The 22,669-nt window shown below is 45.4% G+C and overlaps 1 protein-coding gene across 13 annotated transcripts in view; it reads right to left on the bottom strand.

Annotated features, from left to right (window-relative positions):
* The window catches only part of FRMD4A (FERM domain containing 4A), a 736,083-nt gene that overhangs the window by 184,118 nt on the left and 529,296 nt on the right, over positions 1-22,669 (bottom strand). For all 13 annotated transcript variants that reach the window (XM_038530061.1, XM_038530064.1, XM_038530066.1 and 10 more), the window contains one exon: positions 9,685-9,750. In XM_038530061.1, the coding sequence (XP_038385989.1) occupies positions 9,685-9,750 (66 nt within the window). The remainder of the gene's footprint in view (positions 1-9,684; positions 9,751-22,669) is intronic.

Genomic DNA, 22,669 nt, shown 5'->3' with positions numbered 1-22,669 from the left:
GAGATTTAGAGATAGTAATCCCCGGCCTTGGCCAATTTTGAATTTTGGTCAGGTTTTGAGGCCAGGCCGTCTGGCTCCAAAGCCTGTGCTCTCAGGACACTGAAGCTGCTCTTACTCTGGAGTCACATGGCCTCCACTTTGAATCAGGTCTTTACTCTTCACTACTCTTTACTGGCTGTGCCACTCCAAAAAAGTTACTTCTCTGTGCTGAAATGTCTTCATCTGAAAAATGGGAAGTGACAGTGACCCACCTCTTCCAGACTTGTGAAGTGATCATCAGCTGATGGTATAGCATATCTGAAGCACTGAGAACACAGTCTGCTACAGAAAGAAGTGCTCAATTAGCTAATGTGATGATTAATCACAAAGCTGTAAAGTTTGTTATAACATTCAAAAGATGGTTTATGTAATTAAAATTTGATTTACACTTAACTGTTCAGGAAAGCATTCATTTACATACAGCAAGGAATACTTATGTTTTCTGTCATCTGCTTTCTCTCTAGAATAGTGAGTTCCAAGCCCTGAGGGGAGGTCTCTACAGAGACCCCTCAGGTGAATCGCTGTAAGAGGTGGTGGACAGCAGGTGGGATTCAGACCTCCTCCACCAACATGTACTAGACAGAGGGTTCCGCAAGGAAGAGAAGTTTGAAAACTACTGGTTTCAAGGACTACTGGGGGGTCACGTGGTTACTTCCATCCGTGACCATGAATATAACTTCCCACAGTCACAAAATGCCAGGTGCCAGCTCTGCTGGGCTGAGGCTGGGCACTATGACCCCCGAGGGCACACCCAGAGCAGGGCACTGAGGGGCAACATGACACTCTTCGTGTCTTAAATATTCCGCTCTTGTAAGAAGGATGAGTCAAATGATGGAGGGACAGGAGAGTCCAACAGTGGAATTCAAACAGAATGAATAGCTGATGGTTTCTGTGCAGAGACATGTCACAAAGCCGTACTTCTATGGGAGGATAATCTGGTTGTGTTGTGCAGGACCAACTGGAATGGCCAAAATGTGGAGTGACGGGGGTCAGCGAGGAGGCTGCTATAGGATCCCAAGCAAACAGCAGTGACAATGAGCAACCTGTGTTGGTAGTGTCAAAGCCAGGTGGTGAATGCTTGCCTAAGGGTAATGGCAACTGGAGAAAGAAAGACTTGGCCACACCTCAAGATAGGAATGGAGTGGAGGAGGAAGTGAGCACAGGACTCTGGGTTCCCAAGCTTGGTTGCCTTGGAGACTGGTGGATTCACCTTCGAAGAAGGTGCAAGAAGAACATGATGTGAGGTGGCTGTGTGGAGAACGAGCTGCCACCCGAGAGGCCACTTCACATACCCAGCAGGCAGCTGAGGTGTGTGCCTCGGCTGTGGCGAATCTGGAAATCTTCCGTGTTGCTTTGACAGCAAAATTGTTAGTTCTGTGCTGGGCTAGCGAGGGAACAGGAGAGCAGACAAAATGAAGGGCTATGGGGAAGGCTCACAGGGGTGCAAGAGTCAGAGAAAAATATACAGCAGCTGAGATTTCCTCAGTTTTCTCAATTCCCGGACACCTAACAACTCTGTAATTTCTCAGGAGAGGTGTCTTCCTCCCTCCTGCCATCTGTGGGCTGGGTGGAACTGGGAGCGGCAGAGCTGTGAGAATGAACACATCTGCCCTCCTTACAAGGGAGGACGGGGTGCAGTTGGTAGAGCTGCACCCAAGAGGGGGCTGTCCCAACCACAGGAGGTAGGGAAAGAGAACATGCAGCCCATTTCAGGAAGAGGAACCCCCAGCCCTGGATGTGTAAATCGTCTGAGGGCCTGAATACTGTCTCACCTCTACACATAACCTCTTGCCCCAAAGGGAGGCACCTAGATCGGCAGGGCACACTGGCAGACGAACAATAGAGATTTACCAAATGAGCAAGTATTTAAATTGAGCAATGTGCCAAAAACCAATCTGTGAGTTATGGATAAAAGACAAAAAACACCCAGATTTGCTAACTCCCAGATTCCTGTGACGCCAATCCCTTCCAGATGGCCACTTTTCTCTCCAGTGCCATACTCTTCTTAGGGGTGTGTGCACATATGTGTGTTTTTATGTGTCTTTCCCCTATAAACACAACTACTCCCGTTTTGCTGAACTGTACTGTGTTAAATTTTTTTAAAAGATTTTATTTATTCATGAGACACACACACACACACACACATACACACACAGAGGCAGAGACACAAGCAGAGGGAGAAGCAGGCTCCATACAGGGATCCCCACGTGGGACTCGATCCCGGGTCCCCAGGATCACGCACTGGGCGCTAAACTGCTGAGCAACCCAGGCTGCCCTTAAATTTGTTTTTATCCTGCCCACCCCCCCACCCCTGCTCCACCTTTCTTCTCCTCCATGAGCAGAGAGATGAAAACTAGAAGCCCCCGGTTTACAGCCATCTCCCGAGGCTCCTTATCTGCCAACACTCCTACTGGCTACTTTGGAGAATACGTGGAAATGATTTTGTAAAGGGATCAAAGAAAAAAAAGCAATTCAGCAGCGACCCCAAAGCAAAAGCATGAAATCAACTCTCTGGAGGGTCATTCCTGGGAAGGCCAGGAGCTGCTCTGTCTCCCTCTCCCTTTCCTCCTTCTCTGTCCCATTTGGTGTGAACCATATGAAACGGTCCCTTCTGCAGGACAAAGTTGGCCCCAGAGCAGCCACTTCAAATGGTTCCAGCTAATACATCTTAAAACTGGTTAAAATAAGAGTCAAGGGAGAATGGCGGGGTGGGGTGGAGGGAGTTCACAGGGAGGGTCAGGTGGGAGAGGGGAGGAAGGAAGGAAGGGGTTTTGCTCAGAACCAGAGCCTGGACCCCCCTCTAGCCGCAGCCGGCCTCCTCTCCTCACCCTGTGCCGGATGAGCTGTCTGGTCCAGGAGCTGTGTGCGCTTGTGTGTTGGGGGCGGGGGCCCCTGGATGATTGCATCAATCTGCTGGATCCTGACGCTCCTCCCTCCATCACTCCCCACAGGGAGACCGAGAGTCTCTTTTGTTCTCAACCAGAGCACAGCTCACCAACTGCTCCGTCACAGCCCTTGCTGGCGAAGGGAGATGTACAGGTCCCTCCCTCCTTGCCAAGGGGGAGCCTCGTTAGCTGCTTGTGTCACCCCAGGGTATGCTCTGTGGACTATTTCTCATTCCTCCAGGCCACTAAATGAACGCTCGATGACATGTAGTGCTAGCCTTGTGTTATCTGCCTCTAATCTACACCTGAACATTGATTTGCTTCATGCGCCTTCAAAACTTTAAATATTATCAGCCACCCCCAGGGGCTGGAAAGACATCTGTCTGGCTCATTGAGTGGAGGACCCGACTTTGCAAAGAGGAGCCTAAGAAATGATGATGGCAATCATGGTGAAGTTTGAGGTCAGCCCGAAGCAGTGCTGCCTGACACCCTTCTGGCTCTGGTTTTATGAGGTGGCCTGGGAGGTCCCGGACAGAAGGTTCCTAACCCGAGTCCCTTAGTCTGCTTCCAGCTCCTGCACATGACTCCCAACTCCTGGCTGACACTGTACCTCCTGGTGAATTCAGACCAGACAGGAGCAGATGGCAGACCTGGTTTACGCTTCAGTGGACAGGCCGGCAAAGCAAAGCAGACCATCCTTCTCAGTTGGGCAGATAGGGAACCAACTCCGGTTTTTTCTTTTTTCTTGGCAACATGTGCTTTGGGGGAATTCCTGGTTTATTTGGTAGAAAATAATCCCTTGTAATTTTTTTTTTTTTAACAGAACATCCTTAACCACAGACGCAGCTGAGGATAGAGGGTGAGGGTGAGTGTGTATGTGGGGTGTGCACATGGAGAGAACCCAAGTCTGTTCATTTATTCTAGGTAGCACTATTAGAGTGTCAGACTTTTTATAGTTTTTTTTTTAAGCCCATAATAGGCCAGAATATTTACTTTGCCCTCCATGCTGCCTGACTGGGGGCCCATAGCAACTTCCTGAACCTCTAAGCAGGAGTATCACCAGCAGCATGGTTCTCAAAGAAAAATGATCAGAAGGTTTAATCTGCTATGGCTTGTTTCTTCCACACCTTATACCCTGAGGTTGACACCTGATGTGGAAATCCTTCACCACGTGTGTCACGTGTTCAGATCCTCACCAGACAGATTAGGAATTTAGATCAGAGAAATGAAATGACCTGGGTAAGCCCATCTTTGGTCAAGACTTGAGATGGGGGTGGGGGGAGCGGGTCGAAGGCTTTAATTCCAGTTGTTTCTGCTGCTGTTGCTGGGGACCAGCATAGGGACCAGCATAGGGGCCATGTCCTGCGTCTTTATTATATATATTTTATATATATATGGTGCAATGAAAGGAGGTCAGGAAATAACCCATGTTCAAGCTGTATACACTACTACTACTATGTGACCTCCAGCAAGTTATCTGACCTTCCTGAGTTTCTGTTTCCTTATCTGAATTAGTGCCGGCTTTATATAGTCAACATAAAAATTAAATAAGACATGCCCCAGCGACCGCTATGAGGAACTATAAAATGTGGTCAATCTTGTGGAGGACATCCAGTATTAAATCTGGGTAATTTGACTGTGTCCACAATCTTTTCTCTTGTTTAAATTATCTTCTCTCTATCCTTTAGAGATAACTGTCCAACAGAAATACAATGTCAACCACAAATGTGAATCCAATATGAAATAAAAATTTTTTAGTAGTCCAATTAAACCAGGTGTGATTAATTTCAATTAATCACATATTTTATTTCACCTAATTAATATAGTCCAAATAGTTCATCTTCAACATGGAATCAGCAATATAAAAGAATTAACAAGGTGTTTTTGTTTTCATACGAAACCTTCAGAATCTGGTATATATTTTACACTGACGCCACGTGTCGGTTTGGATTGCCAATGTTTCAAACGCTGCCACTGCTGCTAAACCATACAGCTTCAGATCTTTCCCGATGTTTCTGTCCCCCGGCTTTCTCAGAATTAGGGACACTGTGTAATGTACAACAATAACCCAGCTACTATCTCTCATTCTCTTGGAAAAAATGCTGAAGTTTGCTCCACTTCTTAGAATCACAGGACACTGTTCCTCTATTTTAACAGAAGTGGATGGTTATAAAAGTGCTGCCAACGGCCACTGAGAGACTGGGTCAGAGGGAGAGGCACAACAGTCCAAGAAAACTGGTGACATCACGGGACAGCTTCCTGAACAAAACAAAAAGTGGGGTTCCTTGTGGCAGTTGTGGGGGTGGAGAGGATTCTGATTTGTAAAGCTCTATCATCTGAGGGAAGAGTTCCTGCCAGCAGAGTACAACATCTACTCATCTCCAGTGCTGGGGTAAAACCCTGAAACGTGTTGAAGGCACATGTCTGTTTTTCCTGTGCTGGCCTGTCTTCCTGTAAGAAAGGATGCCACATAATGTCATAAGCCTCAGGAGAACCAGGTGTGATTCCTAATAAGGAAGGGCCACACCTCAGCCATTCCAATCTAGTGAAAAATCTATTCTATTTTTAAGAAATTCAAGAGAAAGAGTCCAGGATCTTCCTTATACAGCTTCTAGGACTCCATCTATTGACCTTCACTGTCAGGAAATCACTCTTCGTCTTATTTAAATGATTCTCACTAAGGCTAAAAAGGACATTTCCCTTTCTTGGCTTTCAAAATATGCAGGAGAAAAATGGAGAAACTAATTTTAAAGAAATAACCATATGAAGATAAGACTTGAGAATTTTACTTTAATACAAAACATTCACAACACTCTCTTAGCTGGCTACATAAGCATCAGGAGGAGGCTGACAGGCATACATAATGGCAGCCTCTCTCATTCTTTTTTTTTTTTTTTTTTAAGATTTTATTTATTTATTCATGAGAGACAGTGAGAGGCAGAGACATAGGCAGAGGGAGAAGCAGGCTCCCTGCGGGGAACACAAAGTGGGACTCGATCCCAGGGCCCTGGGATCATGACCTGAGCCAAAGGCAGACGCTCAACCACTGAGCCACCTGGGTGCCCCCTCTCTCATTCTGATGCTGGCTTTTTTTGAGTACATTTCTAATTGGTTGAAACAGTTTTGGGCAACAGGGCAAATAACACTCTCTCCTGTTTCTAGGTTGGAACGGAGGGATCTAGCCGGACACCTGCCACATAGAGATGATCAAGGTTGGAGGCTTGGTTTTGTTACTGAAAGTTCACATCATCATTCCCCTGCTGTCCTTAAGTGGAATTTAAGGATTTAAGGAGAACCTTCCAAATATTCAATCCTAGTATGTGTACTCTTGACCTTTGCCCTTACCCCTGTAAGGGTAATGTGGGATTTACTCAGGGCAATCAGGGATTTGGAAGCACAGATTCCTCTCAGTAATCTCAAAGGGCTTTGTAAGAAGCATTAACTGTTGAGATTATGGCCATTTTGCTCCATAACTCGAAGAAGGGAAACGCTAGTCACAGGGGCCAGGTCTATGCCACCATAGGAAATGATCTGTTTGGGTGTCTGGTTACCAGAATCCATCTGGTGGGAGGGAGGGGGGAAGAATCCTTATTAGTTGCTAATTCCAAGACATCTCACTTTTCTTTTATGCTGCTGGAGTTTTATGAGATGTTGCCTTTGATGCATCTCTTACCTAGTGGCTGAAAAACTAGACCTCCCACTCCTGCTGCTATTTCTAATGTCAACCACTCTTGTGTAAACTCACTTGCTTCTCTGTGGGAGAGAAAACACCTCCTCCAATCCTGCCTCTCCATCTTACAAACCTGGTCAGGTAAACACCCACCCACCCCATCTCCGCAAACCCAGATCAGAAGACAGAGAAGGGGGGCAGCCCGGGTGGCTTAGCAGTTTAGCGCCGCCTTCAGCCCAGGGCGTGATCCTGGAGTCCCAGGATCGAGTCCCACGTCGGGCTCCCTTCGTGGAGCCTGCTTCTCCCTCTGCCTGTGTCTCTGCCTCCCTCTCTGTGTATCTCTCATGAATAAATAAATAAGATCTTTAAAAAAAAAAAAAGAAGAAGACAGAAGGGCGCTTCTTCATCTAAAGCTCATTACAAATAGGCTGAAATACTTCACAGCGACAACAGCAAAACCTTCCGCACTTAATGTACTTTGATGACTACAGTATAAATGAACCTGCAAGGTTGTCACTCTCTGGACTTACAGTATCAAAAAGACAAGTATGGGACCCAAATGTTCTATGAAAAACTAGCACTGGTCCAAATGAACTCAAGAGGGATTCCCTTTAAGAAAGGATTGTCAAAAGAACATAATCCTGGACAAGGGAATTTTGTAGAGGAGAAAGAAAAGTCATATTTAACTTGGTGTCCGGCCAATAGTTTTAACCTTGCTCCTCTGTATTTTGCTGAAGTCTGCTTTGTAATAATGCCGAAAGGAGTTCAGAAGTGTTCCTTTTTCTATCTATGGTTTTTTGTGCTAAACTAAATCCCCTGCCAAGCAATTGGTTCTATGACAAAAAGTCCTTAGGGGAAATAATACCAAGGCATTTTGGGATTAGCCTGTTCTTTCATTCCACAAGGATTTGTTTAGTGACATTTGTGCCAGGCATGGGGCTGGGTGCTGGGTATACACAGTGACCACAGTGTAGACCCAGCCCTCCAACCACTGGTGGCTCTGGGCAACGAGGTAAACAGGCAAGGACAGTGAGCTGTGACATTGAGTTGTGACAGTGCTGTGAAAGGGATGTGTGGGGGTGGGGGGACTCAGCTAAGAACCAGACTTGGGAGGAGCAGCAGGTAGAGCCAAGAGCTTGGGGAAAAAGCATCTTCTAGGCTGTGAACTGGAGGCTTGGCAGAAACCAGCCAGGCATAGAGGTGCAAGCACGGGAAGCAGAGTTCTAGAAAGAGGGAGTAACATGTGACATGTGTTCCAAAGAGGGTGGGAAGAATATGACTTCTCTTGCTTGGCTTAATTCGACATCTTCTGGATTGTGAAGGGCTGAGGATCACCCTTCCAAAGCTATGAACAGAAGCAACTAAGTATCTTTTCTGTGATTCAAGTCCACCTTCCAATGCCCTGACTCACATCTTCCCCTGACACACCATACTTCACAGCCACTTGAAGTCTCGTTTCCTGTTTCAGAGACTGGCTGCTTTCTAAGCCTCTAAGAGTTGATTTAAAAAAAAAAAAAAAAAAAGTATCGAAAAAACACTGGGGCACTCACCTATAAATTCTTCATGCTGATTCTTAACAACTGAAAGCTCCACTTTGTGATTTCGCTAACAGGAGAGATCTTGCTCACTTCACAGCTACTATCTACTGCCTCACCTCCCCCCCTGAATCCAAACCACAAGTTTGACTCTTAATAAGACCATGGGTCTTGGAACCTAGCCTAATAAGGTCATAATCCAAAACATGGGAGAACTCTATATACAGGGATAAATTAATGACATTTACTGGTAATAGCAGAAAAACGGTAAAACAAACAAACAAAAGCCTTAAATGTACCCAAATGGGTGAACGATTAGACAATAATGGTATATCCATTTCTGGAATTTATGCTGATATTAACAAAGATGAACTTAAAGTAACTTGGAAAATGCCAATAAAACGCAATGTTAGGAGGAAAAATAAAATACAATTACACATTACAATACAACCATGTAAGAAACAGAAGTATGAAAAACGCTGGAAAGAAATTTGCTGAAATGAAGCTAGCAGGTGAGTGAGTGCTGTGATTATGAGCTTTTCCCTACTTTCTCTGTTCCCTACGTTGCCTTTATAATTTAAATCTAATTTAAAGTATTAACTTCTTTAAGTTAGCGATTCGAACATTTTCAAATCCAAGGGAACATGAGATAAGAGTAGTTCTCTGTGAAAATCTTCCCATTGCAGCAATATCATCCCTCCCCAGTGAATGAGGATGCAGGTGTCATTTCAACCTACTGATGAACTACAACTTCTTTGGCAAAGTGTTCTGGATAATGAGGAGCACTGCCCTAAGACTGTGATAGACATTTGAGCATTTCAAGCAAATACGGTTATAAAAGTTGGAGTTGAACAACAGATTTGGAATTAAGGTTCTTTAAATCATGTTGGGCAGCTTTGTGATTCTTTAGGGCTCTAAGTAAAATGATTTCTTTCGAGTCAGCTGAACGAGACCAGGATCTCTGATTTCAATCAGAATCAGACTTCTCTGACTCTGATGGGTGCGCAGTTTGGAGATGGACTGAATGATTTCCTGCTGTCCATGGACACATAGATGTTCAAGGGTGACACAATGTGGACACACGGGATGAGGCTTACTCAGCCCTCGGAGGGGAGACAGAGCCAAGAGACTGCCTCTCTTTCCCCACACCCATGAAAGATGACCCTGAAAACAGCAAATGGTTTTCCACCCCTCTCCAAGTAGCAAAGATGACCAAATCAGCTCCAGGTGCCGCAAGACGGATTTACATTATATTATAGTGAACTCCTGCAAGTAGAAATCGCTAATGGCAGTCAAGGAATTTCCTTTTCTCGAGATTTGCAACAATAGGTTAGATATACATCTGGCCTTGAATGCCTTAGGCGTGGTGTACAAGAAACAGAATGATCAAAAATAGCACTCACACACAGAAATGCCATGGTGCGCCGCCCTTCTCTATCTCTACCAGATACCAATTTAAAAAACATTTTATTCTTCCCCACCCGTCAGCTGAATTGGGAGTCTAAACTGCACCAGCCTCAGAAGAAACTTAGAACGTTGGCCAAAAGTCATTTACCTGTACTAGGAGTTCCAGCTTCCGGTCATCGAGAAGATGTACTTGACATCGACGGCCCTCCGTCATCTACAAAGAAAGACAAATGATGGTCACTGAGGGTCTGGCAGCCTGACAAAGGGTGAGCGGGGCCCCTGTGCTGGACTCCGCCAGGCAAAACTTGCCCTGGGAGATGGAGCCAGACAATGCCAAGGAGTGGCAGGACTGGTTCATTCCTTCCTTCCTTCAAAAATACTTATGGAGCACTTCCTACGTGCCAGGCACTATTCTGGGAGCTGGGTGCACAGCGGCACACGAGACAAGGTTCCTGTCCGCGGGGAGCTTACATTTTTAAGGGGGAGATCTAAAATAAATTAGCAAACACATTCCTAACCTAACACCAGCTGGTGATAAGTGTTTCATGCTTTAATCATTCTTCCATTCAATAATTTTATCCCCACACATTAGGGACAGATTTCAGTATCTGGGCTCTGCCACCTTGTCCCCTTTACTGAGCACCCTGGAGCAGATGAGCACCCCTCTGGGAACTGCATCTGATTTCTGGGAACTCCTTTTCCTCAGAATTTCTGTGTTAATTGTTTATTACCTAGTCCCTCCAGTGTTTTCACCTGTGATAGAGGAACCCAGGAGCCAGTCACGGCTATACCTGACCCCTAACCCTTGCTCCTTTCCCTACTCACACTGCTGGCGACATAAGAGAAAGAGCACCCCGAAAGGCCTGCGGAGACCCACGTCAGGTCTTGGCTGCAAGGCTTTGGACAAGTGTCCCTTCATCTCTGCAGCCCCGTCTCATATACAAAAGGGAGTGGGCTGAGCCCAGGGAAGTGCTGCTGAAATGTTGAATCATTGGCTTTCTGGGAGGAAAAAGCCTTAATTCGTAGCATTTGCTAGTGCCCTGGCAATGCTCTCAAAGGAAATCCTTTAAAGAATGAGGCTTCTCATTGATGTCAGCTGGCCACCACTTTAACCAAAACTTGTCCTGCCACACTCCAGATACTTTCACTGGGTCTGATTTTAAGCTACCGTCCTGACAAATATATCTTCTACACATACTGTACACTTAAATAAGCCCAGGGGCGTGGATGATAGTATAGTCAAATAATTAGGGAATTTACTATCCGTTAGTGATGGGTTTTGAGTACTTATTACCTTTGTTTTTAATGTACTCTAAATCCATAGAATTTGATTTTAATAATGATGATGTTTTACCACCGGCATGCAGAATTCCCCAAGATGTACCAACTGGCTCTCACAACAGGGAAGAGCTGGCTCTAACCTCACCGTCTAGACCAGAAGACCCAGAAGCTTCCTTCTGGTCCGCGTATTTTTCTATGACTCCAGAGCCCCCAATGAAACCACCCTTTTTTGCCCAGCTGGCAGCCACTGCACGCAGCTCAAGGGGAGGGAAGCACATGAGCAGATCCTGGCCTCATCTCATTACAGCCACCACAGTCCCTTCTCACGAGCACTTTCTCCAGGAATGACACAATAGGTAGCATCTTCTCTTCCTGTTCAACAGGGATTGCCCGCTGTCAGCATGTCCAAAGCTGGCAGGGACTCCTGTGGGAAAATTCTTATTCCTTCCTCAGAAGGAGCCACCCCTTCCAACTACCAACGAGTCAGATTTCCCTAGTTCTGGGATCTTAACCAAAATAGCACACGTGCTTGGATGGAGCCAAAATAAAGTCTCTTGAATCTGAGTTATAAGGATGACCTAGCAGTCCTCGGCTCTGGAAAATGCACCACGAGAAGTTTCACCTACTCACTGGCACTTCAACAGAGGTTAAAATAGAGTAAAAACCAAGGAAACCTTCACTCCAAGGGTCTGCCATTTTGCACATATATGCTGAAGCTGGTGGCCATGGACAAGAGATGGGTCTATGAAAACTCCAATTCATTCTTTGAACTCTTAACTCTGTTCACTGCCTTAAAAGGAGAATGGGCTCCAATCCCATTAGAATCCACCAACTTTGCACATAGGAGGCATCCTAGCTGACAGACTTAATTTTTAAAAATCCATCAGCTTCAAAAAATAAATAAGTGGGCAGACATCATGATAAAAAGTTCCTGCTGTATGCTGGCAAATCAAACTTAAATAAAAACAAATGTTAAACAAAAAAAAAAAAAGCTCCTGCACAGCAAAGGAAACCATCAACAAAATGAAAAGACAACCTACTAAATGGAAGAAAATACTTTCCAATCATATATCTGAAAAAGGGTTAATAACTATTTTTTTTTCTTTTTAGATTTTATTTATTCATGAGAGACAGAGAGAGAGGCAGAGACACAGGCAGAGGGAGAAGCAGGCTCCATGCAGGGAGCCTGACATGGGACTCGATCCCAGGGACTCCAGGATCACACCCTGGGCCAAAGGCAGACAGTAAACCGCTGAGCCACTCAGGCGTCCCATAATTATTAATAAATATATAACGAATGCAGATGACTCAATAGCAAAGCCCCAAACGATCCTATTAAACAAAATGGGCAAAGGATCTGAATAGACACTTCCCCAAAGAAGACATACAGACGGCCAACAGACATATGAAAAGATGCTCGACATCACTCATCATCAGGCAAATACAAATTAAAACTACAATGAGATATCAACCTCACATGTGTTAGAATGGCTATTATGAAAAAGTCAAGCAATAACAAGCGTTGATGAGGATGTGGAGTAAAGGGAACCCTCATGCACTGCTGGTGGGAATGTCCCATTACTGTAGCCGCTGTGGAAACCAGTACGGAGGGTCCTCAAAAACTTAAAAATGGAGCCACCATATGATCCAGGAATTTCAATTCTGGGTATTTACCCGAAGAAGAGGAGAACACTAATTCAAAAAGACATATGTTGCCCCATTTTCACTGCAGCATTCTGTATGATTGGTAAGACACAGAAACCAAAGTGTCCATTGGTGGATAAACAGATAAAGAATAGGTGGTGTAGGTACACAGTGGAATATTATTCAGCTAAAGAAAGAAGAAAATCTTGCCATTGATGACACCATGGATAGTGTCCTGAGGGCATGATGCTAAGTGAAATTAAGTCAGAGGAAGACAAATGATCTCATGTGGAATCTAAATAAACAAAACACCAAATTCGTGGATACAGAGAACAGACTGGTAGTTGCCAGAGCTGGGGTGTGAGAGGAGTGAGGGAAATTGGTGAAACGAGTCCAAAGTGTAAAAGGTACAGATTTCCAGCAGTTCAGCTCTTAATCGTAAGAATTAAGTTAAGACAGTGGAAGTTAGGACAGTGGAAGTTCAAGGAAGAAAAGTGCTACAACCATCCAGCATACTATTATGAAATTCCTTTACAGACATTTATTACAGGTTTCAGAAAATTCTCTGAAGGGTGGGGAACGGAAGAGAATTTTTAAAAAAAATGCTGCTGGCCCTTAGCATCTTTAGAACCCACAGTTTTAAGCTTCATTTAATCCTAAAAAGCTAAGGATATAAACACGTTTTTGACTTCCTTAACCACATTCAAATAAATCTGATAAAAACAAAGGGAAGTTGGTATCGCCAAGGCATTACTGTATCAAATGAAGTTTTAACTGCAATCATAAAGAGGTAGCATATAATTTTCTCAAAATATTTCAAAGCACACAAAGCATGACGTGACACCGAGTGCATAGCCATACCTAGAAGTTTACTGTGAGGCTCTCATTTTCATCTGAAAAAGAAAATTCTCATTCCGTTAAATAATCTCACCTTATCTGCTCAGCAGTTGAAGGAATAAACTATACACCAAGATGTTAAGATCTACTCAGAGTTTTCCAAGCTCATTCTTCTCTTAAAAAAAAAAAAAAGCCTCAATTTTCAGTTCTGGGGAATTTTTTAAATAAGCATGCTCCCTATTTTAAACAGGAGAATTTATAAGCTGCCTCTCTTTTGGAAGGCAAAACGTCCCTGAAAAAAAGGCAGTCCAGAGAAGTGCGTCCAAACGGAAACTCAACTTTGAATCATCATGTTTTTGAAAGTACGCCTGTCTTTTGACGGTGCTGCTGTTTTTTTTTTTTTTTTTTCTCAAAGGGGGGATGGTTTGTTGTTTCATATTGAAGGAAGACTGGAGTATCCTGTTCTCATCAGTTGAGAAAAGGTTTACCATTCTGGGTGTGTACGGGGACAGAGTGGACATCTGTAGCTTTGTCTGGCTTTCCACGCATACTGAAATTTTCTTTTGAATACTAACAATTGTAAAATAATACTGCTTTGCTTGTTTTCATTTTCAGCTGCTCACGCACAATTGCAGCATTGGCATCCCCCTCAGAGGAAATCCTTTTGGAGAACAAGGCTTCTTGTAGATGTCAGCTGGCTACCACTCCAACAGAAATCGTCTTGCTACAATACAATTCTACACCAAACACGGGCCTGCCAAATGCACTGTGATTCCAAAGGATACACAGAAAAGTGTTATTTTGGAAGTGAGGTGTCCACCCCATTGATCCAACTTTGCTGTTAAGACACACACGGAATCAGGAAGGTTATTCATAAACAGAGAAATGCATTTACCATACTAGCTTAAGTGAGCATAGCGGAATATGAAATGCTATGTGTACTGTACTATAAAGGCGGCCAATAAAATTACCATGCATTTGGACAGGAATTGGGAGACAAAAATAAAATAGCTGATGTGCTAGGGGAGTAGGCTAATGGGTAGTTCCCTCCCATCCCATCCAAACACTTTTTTCTTTTTCAGTTAAAAAATTTAGAAAAAAGAAACTTTATCTCGAAAAATGAATGACAGTATTTGAGGTCAGCCATAGGAAAAGGATCTTGAGAAGCTTTGTTCCCAATGAATTCGTTTTAGATTGCCTATGGTTTTAACGTATCAAATCAAATCAATTAGTTTATGAATGAGAATTACAATTGTCACACAGGTCAGAATACTGGAGGTGGAAGGTCTGACATATTCTCCCCCTGCAGGTGGAATGAATGGGAAGCCAACTGCGATCAGAAGTTGCTCAGGGGGATGCCAGGGTGGTTCAGTGGTTGAGTGTCTGCCTTTGGCTCAGGGTGTGATCCAGGGATCTTGGGATCAAGTCCCATATATCAGGTTCCCCCAGGGGAGCCTGCTTCTCCCTCTGCCTATGTCTCTGCCTCTCTCTGTGTCTCTCTCATGCATAAAGAAATAAAATCTTAAAAAAAAAAAAAAAAAAGAAGTTGCACAGAACCTGAAAAGAGGGGAGATGTATAAATATCTCTGTCTGAGGGCATCCTTCCTTCTACAACATCCTGGTATATTCCTGCTGGTGCAAGGGACCACTGTCCAGATGCGGCCTCCAGGGCATTAGTAAAACAGAAACAGTAATTAACTAGCAATGACAAAGTCCCCCAAACGGTAGTTTTCAGATGCCTTCTGTGGAGAAGGGCAGGCTACCAAGTTCGGCACGTGCGAACACGTTTTATTAGGAACCTTTTGTCTTCACATTCAAAACTAAGTAAACGCCCATCTTCATATGCTTTGCATTACCATTCAGGTTCTCGACATAACCACCTCTCCCTCCCGCTCCCTCCTGCTCTCTGAGCCACTGCCTGGATGTCGCCCCTCTCTTGCTTCTTGTCCTTTGCCAATTAAGTCACACACCAGGGTACACACACCTCGTTCCACGGCTGATAACATTTTCACTGGACTCTAACGCAGTGGGACAAACGACTATACGGGGTCACTGATTCTGAGCTCACAAACGCACAAGGCTTTCAGAAAAGAAAAACTAAAAGACATCTTATCAGCACATGTTACCATTATATTTCCTTTATATGGAGCCGGTTATCCCCGAGGCACCGGGGAGTGGGGTAAGGGCCGGGTGAGCACGGGGCCAGGGAGGCAAGGTACACAGCCTGCAAATACGGCTTTGAACCTACTTTCCACATGTCCTCTTGGTTCATCTCCGTACAGTAAGTCACTATGCTGTGACTCATATTCATCTTAGAGATGGTAACTTCCTGAGACAATAAAAGAAGAAATATCAAAGCCTCACTAGGACTGTATAAAGGGAACTATTGAAACTTCCAGAATGTGCTGTGTTTAGGAAAGTTATCACTACTCCCCACCCCACTCCAAACCTGGAATCCTATCCTTTAAAATTCTACCATCAAATAGAAATTTCAGATTTCCAAAGCATCCCAGCCACAGCCCAAACACAGAGACAAGCCTCCCCTCTTAGCCTGGTCCGTTAAACCACAGAGCATCCCAAGGCAGCCAGACGGGCGGATGTGCTACGGCAGCACCTCACAATCCGCCCTTTGACCTGGGCCGTTCTGTGGCTCACAAGGAAATTCCAGAAACATGACTACAACTTCCCAGTGCGACTCACTGTTGGAGCTTCTGCTCTCGGGGTCACCTCAGCATGTTACATTCCTCTCTCCACTTCAGTTTCCTCTCAGGCTAATGAAGGCCCAACGACCCAGCGAAGGTACCAGAAAGCCACAGGCTCACAAAGTCTCAAGAATCATAAAGCTATCACATCCAGGAGATATTTGAATGAGATACATTCACAGCGGCCTCCAGAAATTCAACTCACCGTGAATACACAGAAAGGCCTTCGGGCAAATTAAAATTTACTGAAAATATGCATCCATTTGCTGCTGCTCACACTTAGCCTGTACCATGGAAATGCCAGATAGAACAAATTAAATTATTATAATGTAATTTTATAATTTCATAACAGGCATGGGGAGTCTCTGCCCATAATCTTTAGGTGTTCTGCCCACTTTTATTACAATTTACCCCCTATTCAAGCCTACCTTTTGTTGTCTTTAAGTGACATCATATTAAAACAACATGACAGGGGATGGAGACCCACGGTGCTAGACGTCAGAAGTCTGATTTAGAGAATGACCTTGTCCCTATTTGCCCTATGTCCTCTGGCGAATTATTTCACCTCTGTCTTGACCATGAGTCTCCTGGATTTAAAAGAAGGAAACACAGAGGCATGTCCTTGAGGCTCCTGGCTGCTGAATACAGTTGTAACTTATCAAACCCAGACGAAAGTGATTAAGTGAGTGGCTCTGCTAGAAACAAATTCACATGGCAACTCGACGGATTATAAAAGTTGAAATAGCCCTGCATTCTTCAAAGCTCAACCTTCCACAAGCAGGGCTTGTGCTTTACCAGAGGATCTTTGGAAAGCAGGTTTTGGGGCTGCGGATGCTCGGATGCTGCTTCTACCTTCAGTAAAAGGACCTGGGGCTTTCTCCCATCATGTAGGAAGAGAAGTCGGGATGTCATGGGCACACTCAGGGCTTGGGGGCAGTGCAGGGCCGCTGCTCTGGCATGGAACTTTCTAGCCTGGACCCTGACACCCAGAAGACCACTGCTGTGTGTGATGGAGCCACAAGTCCTGTAGCACAGTCCATCTCAATCCCTCCAGATGGAACTGCAGGGCAGAGGTCAGGGAATACTAACAATCTCTGGGCCTAAAGCTTAGAAGATGAGGAATGGGCCCAGACATTCATCATAGGCACTGAGGACAGCCAGGAAGCTCCAGTGCACAGGAACTCTTAATCAGTGCCAAGTTGCGGACTGTGGAGGAGGGAGGAAGGAAGGGTACTCTTCCCATCTTCCAACAAGACATTGAAATTTGAGGACAAGCTCTTGATGCAGAGGTCAGACAGGTCTGTTGCAGATATGGAAAGAAAAGGTCCAGTCAATGCAACCCAGGGCCACAGTGGGACAGGCCAACAGTCTCCTCTGAGGCCAACCCCTCTGAGTCACCGGTCAGGAGCACACGGACACCAGGAGATCCGAATGCCCGGGCTCTGCAGGCTGGTTCTATACCACGGACACCGACCTGGTGAGCAGAGCAGGAAGCTCACTTCGATGAGCTTATGTGCGGTGACATATCCAAGGCTCTGGAAGGCACAGGGCTTTCTGCATTTCCCTCCAACTAGCTGGACACCTAGAGAGTGGTAACTGGATTGTGGCACTCGGGCTCTGCTAGAGCACCTTCTGCAGACAGGCTTTCGTTCATCTCCACGTGTGAACACTTCCTCACCCCGCTCACCACGCACCTGCAGCCTTCTGCAGCCCACACGCTGGTTCTGCACCCGAGCCTCTGAAGACACAGAGAGACTGAATCCTCTCCACACCTGGCTGTTACTACTGCCATTCCTCTTATTATTTGGAGAAGGGCTGGGAAGGGACTACAGCCTACTCCTTACAGAGGAAAGGGAGCTGGGGGTCTGATGCCATCCAAATAGAAACCCACAGGAGGGCAGCCCGAGTGGCTTAGCAGTTTAGCGTCGCCTTCAGCCCAGGGTGTGATCCTGGAGTCCCGGGATCGAGTCCCACGTCAGGCTCCCTGCATGGAGCCTGCTTCTCCCTCTGCCTGTGTCTCTGCCTCTCTCTCTCTGTCTCTGTCTCTCATGAATAAATACATTTTAAAAATCTTAGAAAGAAAGAAAGGAAGAAAGGAAGAAAGAAAGAAACCCACAGGAAACAGAAGCAGGGACTGAATAGAGTGGACCCCTGTGCAGGTCTGGACAGCAGGCCTCAGGGCGTAAGGGCCCGAGCAGGTGATGCCTGACAGGGTGGTTCTTTCTCCTTCACTGTGCATTGCTGCTACCAGCTGTGAAAGGGGGACATTGGAATGTTTGATGATAACAAGCCCTCTGAGATCAGGCTTGCCTTGCCAGAGCAAGTTTTTCAAATGCTCTCCTCCTTTCCTGTCCCCTCGGCCATCCTGACTTCTAAATCCTGTTCCTGTGAGGGCCACCCTCTGCCTTGCCTCTGGGCTTGGCTGAGCTGTGGCTCTGCCTGGAAACACTCTCTTCACTCATGTACTCCAAGGACCCTCCCTGCCTGTCTGCTCTTGGCCATGCACTGAGCCAGGTGCCAGGGACACAGTGGTGACCCAAAGAAGAGAAGGTCCCCCTCCTTGGAGGCTGTCTTGAGGGAGAGATGAGCATTTACCTTTGTTCATTCTTCCACACCCAGCTCTGCTGATGCTCACACTTTCCCCCCGCCCACCCCCTCTCTCTGGCCACCAACGCAGGCCTGAGGCCAGGCACCGTGTGCTCCCTGCTGCCCTGCCCTGCCCGACCCCCCGGGACGCACAGAGGATGGGAGCCTGGCTCAGAGCCTGACTGTGTGGCTTTGTGTTTTATGCTGACTTCACCATGAGCGAGTTGGGGGTGAACCTGTGCATATCACCTCACCAGCTTGGGTCACACTTCCCTAGACTAGATAACTGAGGCCATCACAGTGCCACCCCCGAGGGGCTGCTGGGAGGTACTGCAGGTAAAGAGTGTGGAACTCTGCTTGGTGCGAAGAAGGCTCTCAATTAATATTACCTTTAGAAGTTTCCAGTCAGGGATTTCGAGGATCATCTGAGCAGGAGTGTCAGAAACATAGCAGACAGCATACCTCCCTCCCACCCCCAACCCAGGATGGTTTTCCATCCGCTCACACAAGATATTTTGCTCTGTGGCAGGGTGGGTAGGAGGCGGGTGTGGACAGGCTTCACTCGGGCGGCTGTCCCCTGCACTGAGCAAGTGCCAGGCCTTCACAGAGCAGGGCTCTGTAGGGCCCTGGGCACACATAGAGGGGGCACTTCATCCAGACAGGGTGTGGACAGCCAGTCCTTCTCCCCAGCAATAGCACCTCCCAGAGTCATCCTGTGCTAGCTGGCAATCACCAACAGAGAGCTGACATAAGGAACATGGAATAAACCTAAGAAAGGGGGTTTGGGAAAGTCAGTGCATGACTCTTGGGTCAATGCTGGCTGGATGGCAAGCACTGCCAGGCCACAGTCTGCTATGTTAGTGCAAGAGATGAAAGCTCTTGCACCTGTCTCTTTGGGCAGGTTCGGGGTATTATTCCTACTCACACGTCGTTCACAGCAAAGGTGTCCATGCAGACATTCCTTAAAGGCGGCTGAGTGCGGTATAAACCCGAATGAAACAAAACATCAAAGAAGCAGCAAGAACCTACATATCCAGCTAATGTCCCACTGTGCCCCTTGACGACAGATGCGAGAAAATGACACACGTTCTCGGTCGTGTGGAGTTCTGGCTCTAGTATCTTAGTGGCAGAGTCCTGGAGTAGAATGAGGATGCTTTTTCCAAAGGAAAAGGCAGATATCTACTCTTTCTTTGGCTTTGGGGATCGTACTTGGAATTTTTATAGTAGGAAAAGAGGATAGAGTGGTCAGACAAGGACCCCAGACACAAGGGAAAGTTTTTAAAAGTCCAGAAGGGAAAAAAAAAAAGGCTGCCTCAATGGACCCAAAAGAATATTGTTTTTATGAGAGAGACTTTACAAGTGAAAATTTCATAACAACAAAAATAAAACTGAATGAGAGAATGAGGAGTGAGGTATCCAAAGAACATGGAGTATTTGCACAGAGAACTCCCAAAGGAGATGAGATTTTTGGCGTAACATATGCAACATGTCAAGGGTGCACAGTGAGTTATATTCTGTACAAATACGACGAATACTTTTAGAGGGTCACGGGCTGACAGGACTGGGCTGGAAAACCAAAGGTGACATCTGAAATAAGCCAAGTTTAAGAACAATCAAAGAACCTTTAAAGATAGATTCAAAGCAAGACAAGTGAGAAGAGGAATGTTTTTGTTGTCTGGAGCCAATCCATCTTTGTTAAAAGACGAACCCCTGAACTATTCAGTTCTGGGTTGGTTTCAATCTTCTTGAGCAAGAAGCGATACAGTGGGGCTAGCTAGTATGATAGAAACTAACTGCACCTCCTTCCTCCAGACAAATTCCTCATAGGGTTTATAAAGTTAGTATTAAAAATAGGTAATTACTTAGTAGGGCATTCTAAGCACAAAAGGGGCTGGGCCCAAAGGGGAAACTGTATACAGTGGACTACCTTAAAAACACTTGAATTAAAAAAAGCAATTTTACTTCACAAACACCCTAAGCAAAAAGAAAAAGCAACTGCAAATTCTGGGGGGAAGGGTGATTAACAACCACAACAAAGGGTTAATGTGTTAAAAATAAAACTATTTAATTAGTAGATAATTACAAATTAATTCGAAGGTTACTAATACCCTACAGGAAATAAAATTATACTGCAAATGGCTAGAAAAGTTCCTATCCTTTTGTGGGGTCATTTCTCCTCTGGAGAAGAGATGTATCTCTGTCTCCAGTCATCTAGAAAGTAATCGAGTGACCGACCCACCCTAATGAAATACAGAGAAGGCAGGTTAAAGGGTGATATATGACAATGTCCACCACCGTGTATGTTCATTCAGCAAGTGTTTATGGTACAGTATTATGTGCAGGGCATCTTATTAGATATATAATGATGAACATGATTTTGTTCCTATATTTAATCAGCTTCTATATCCCACAGAGGAAATACCAAAGTTAATAGGCCATTACAGTGATGACGGGGAGGGCGTAGGATGTTCTGGGCAGAAGGTGGGAAGGACCGTAACTCACACCTGGAGGACTGGTCAACACTCAGGTGAGGAAGTAGTACGTGAACAACAGGACACCTGGCAGAAGCAGCCTGACGAAAGAAGATCTGGGATGGGAGAGAACAGGCATGTTCTGGAAACATAGACTATGCAGAAGAGGTGAGAACAGAGAGTGGTGGGTAGACCAGGAGCAGAGAGAAAACCAGGTAGAGAACCCTATTTAAGAAGACAAGAAGGGGATCCCTGGGTGGCTCAGTGGTTTAGTGCCTGCCTTCGGCCCAGGGCGTGATCCTGGAGTCCCAGGATCGAGTCCCACATTGGGGTCCCTGCATGGAGCCTGCTTCTCTCTCTCTCTCTCTCTGTGTCTCTCTCATGAATAAATTAAAAAAAAAAGATGACAAGAGATATCCATATATTCAATGGCCTGAGGGTGGTATAAGGTGAAATAGTAAGGAGCCAAGGAACATCATTTTCTTTTTAAGATTTTATTTATTTATTTTTTAAAAGATTTTATTCATTTATTCATGAGAGACACAGAGAGGCAGAGACATAGGCAGAAGGAGAGGCATGCTCTCTGGATTGGAGCCCAATGTGGGACTCGATCCTGGGACTCCAGGATCACGCCCTGGGCCAAAGGCAGACACTCAACTGCTGAGCCACCCAGGCATCCCAGATTTTATTTATTTGTTTGAGAGAGAGACATAGAGGAGGAGTAGGGGGAGGAGCAGAGGCAGAAAGGGAAGCAGACTCCCCGCAGAGCAGGGAGCCCAATGTGGGGCTTGATCCCAGGACTCTAGGATCATGACCTGAGCCAGAGTTAGATGTTTAACTGACTGAGCCACCCAGGCGCCCCTGAACATCGTTTTCAAGTCAATTTAATCCTAATTGATGTGGAAACGAGGGGAGTCTGGAAAGAGGGTACTAAGTGCAAGTGTTGAGGTTCAATGTCTAAAGAAAACTGTAAGGAAATACTAAATATAAGCTGTCTTTCTCCATATCTGTATTACCCTCAGTGACTTATAACCAAACAAAGAAAGTGTGCTGACCAAATGTACAGTAGATGGGGAGGTTTAGATGGTAGCTTCAAAATTTAACAGCTGGGATCATATTATTTATAGTTTGGGATCCTATTCTTAGTTCACAGGCTGGAAGCATAACTTCCTGAATAATGGAATTAAGAAGCCTCCCACACTCCACCATGGTTAAACCATTTCTGGACATCTGTGTTCATTCTGGGCACCATATTTGACACAGGAAATGGAAGAAAGTGGAGTATGGCAAACAAGAATAATCAGATTGGGTAAAGATCTGGAAACTGTGTCTTTTCAGGGCTGACAGGAAAACTGCGTACCAGCCTAACCAGCAAAGGCTGCATGCAGTGTTAGGGTAACCCTGCACAAGCTATTGTCCCTGCCAAGACACATCAATGAGAGAAAAGGGAGACAATGGTGGATTCCACAGAGATAACATATAAATTCAACTGGACATGCCTGGAAATGGGGACTGGCTAATTTAATAATTTTAAAATCTGATGATTAAATTTAATACTTTAATGAAGAGAGAGAAGAACTGTGCTTTGGCGGGCAGAAATGGAATCAATGAG

The sequence above is a fragment of the Canis lupus genome, chromosome 2 (assembly GCF_011100685.1).
Source record: "Canis lupus familiaris isolate Mischka breed German Shepherd chromosome 2, alternate assembly UU_Cfam_GSD_1.0, whole genome shotgun sequence".
NCBI classification, from domain to species: Eukaryota; Metazoa; Chordata; class Mammalia; order Carnivora; family Canidae; genus Canis; species Canis lupus.
The sequence above is the reverse complement of the archived record's forward strand: the minus strand, read 5'-3'. Positions and strand labels throughout refer to the sequence as shown.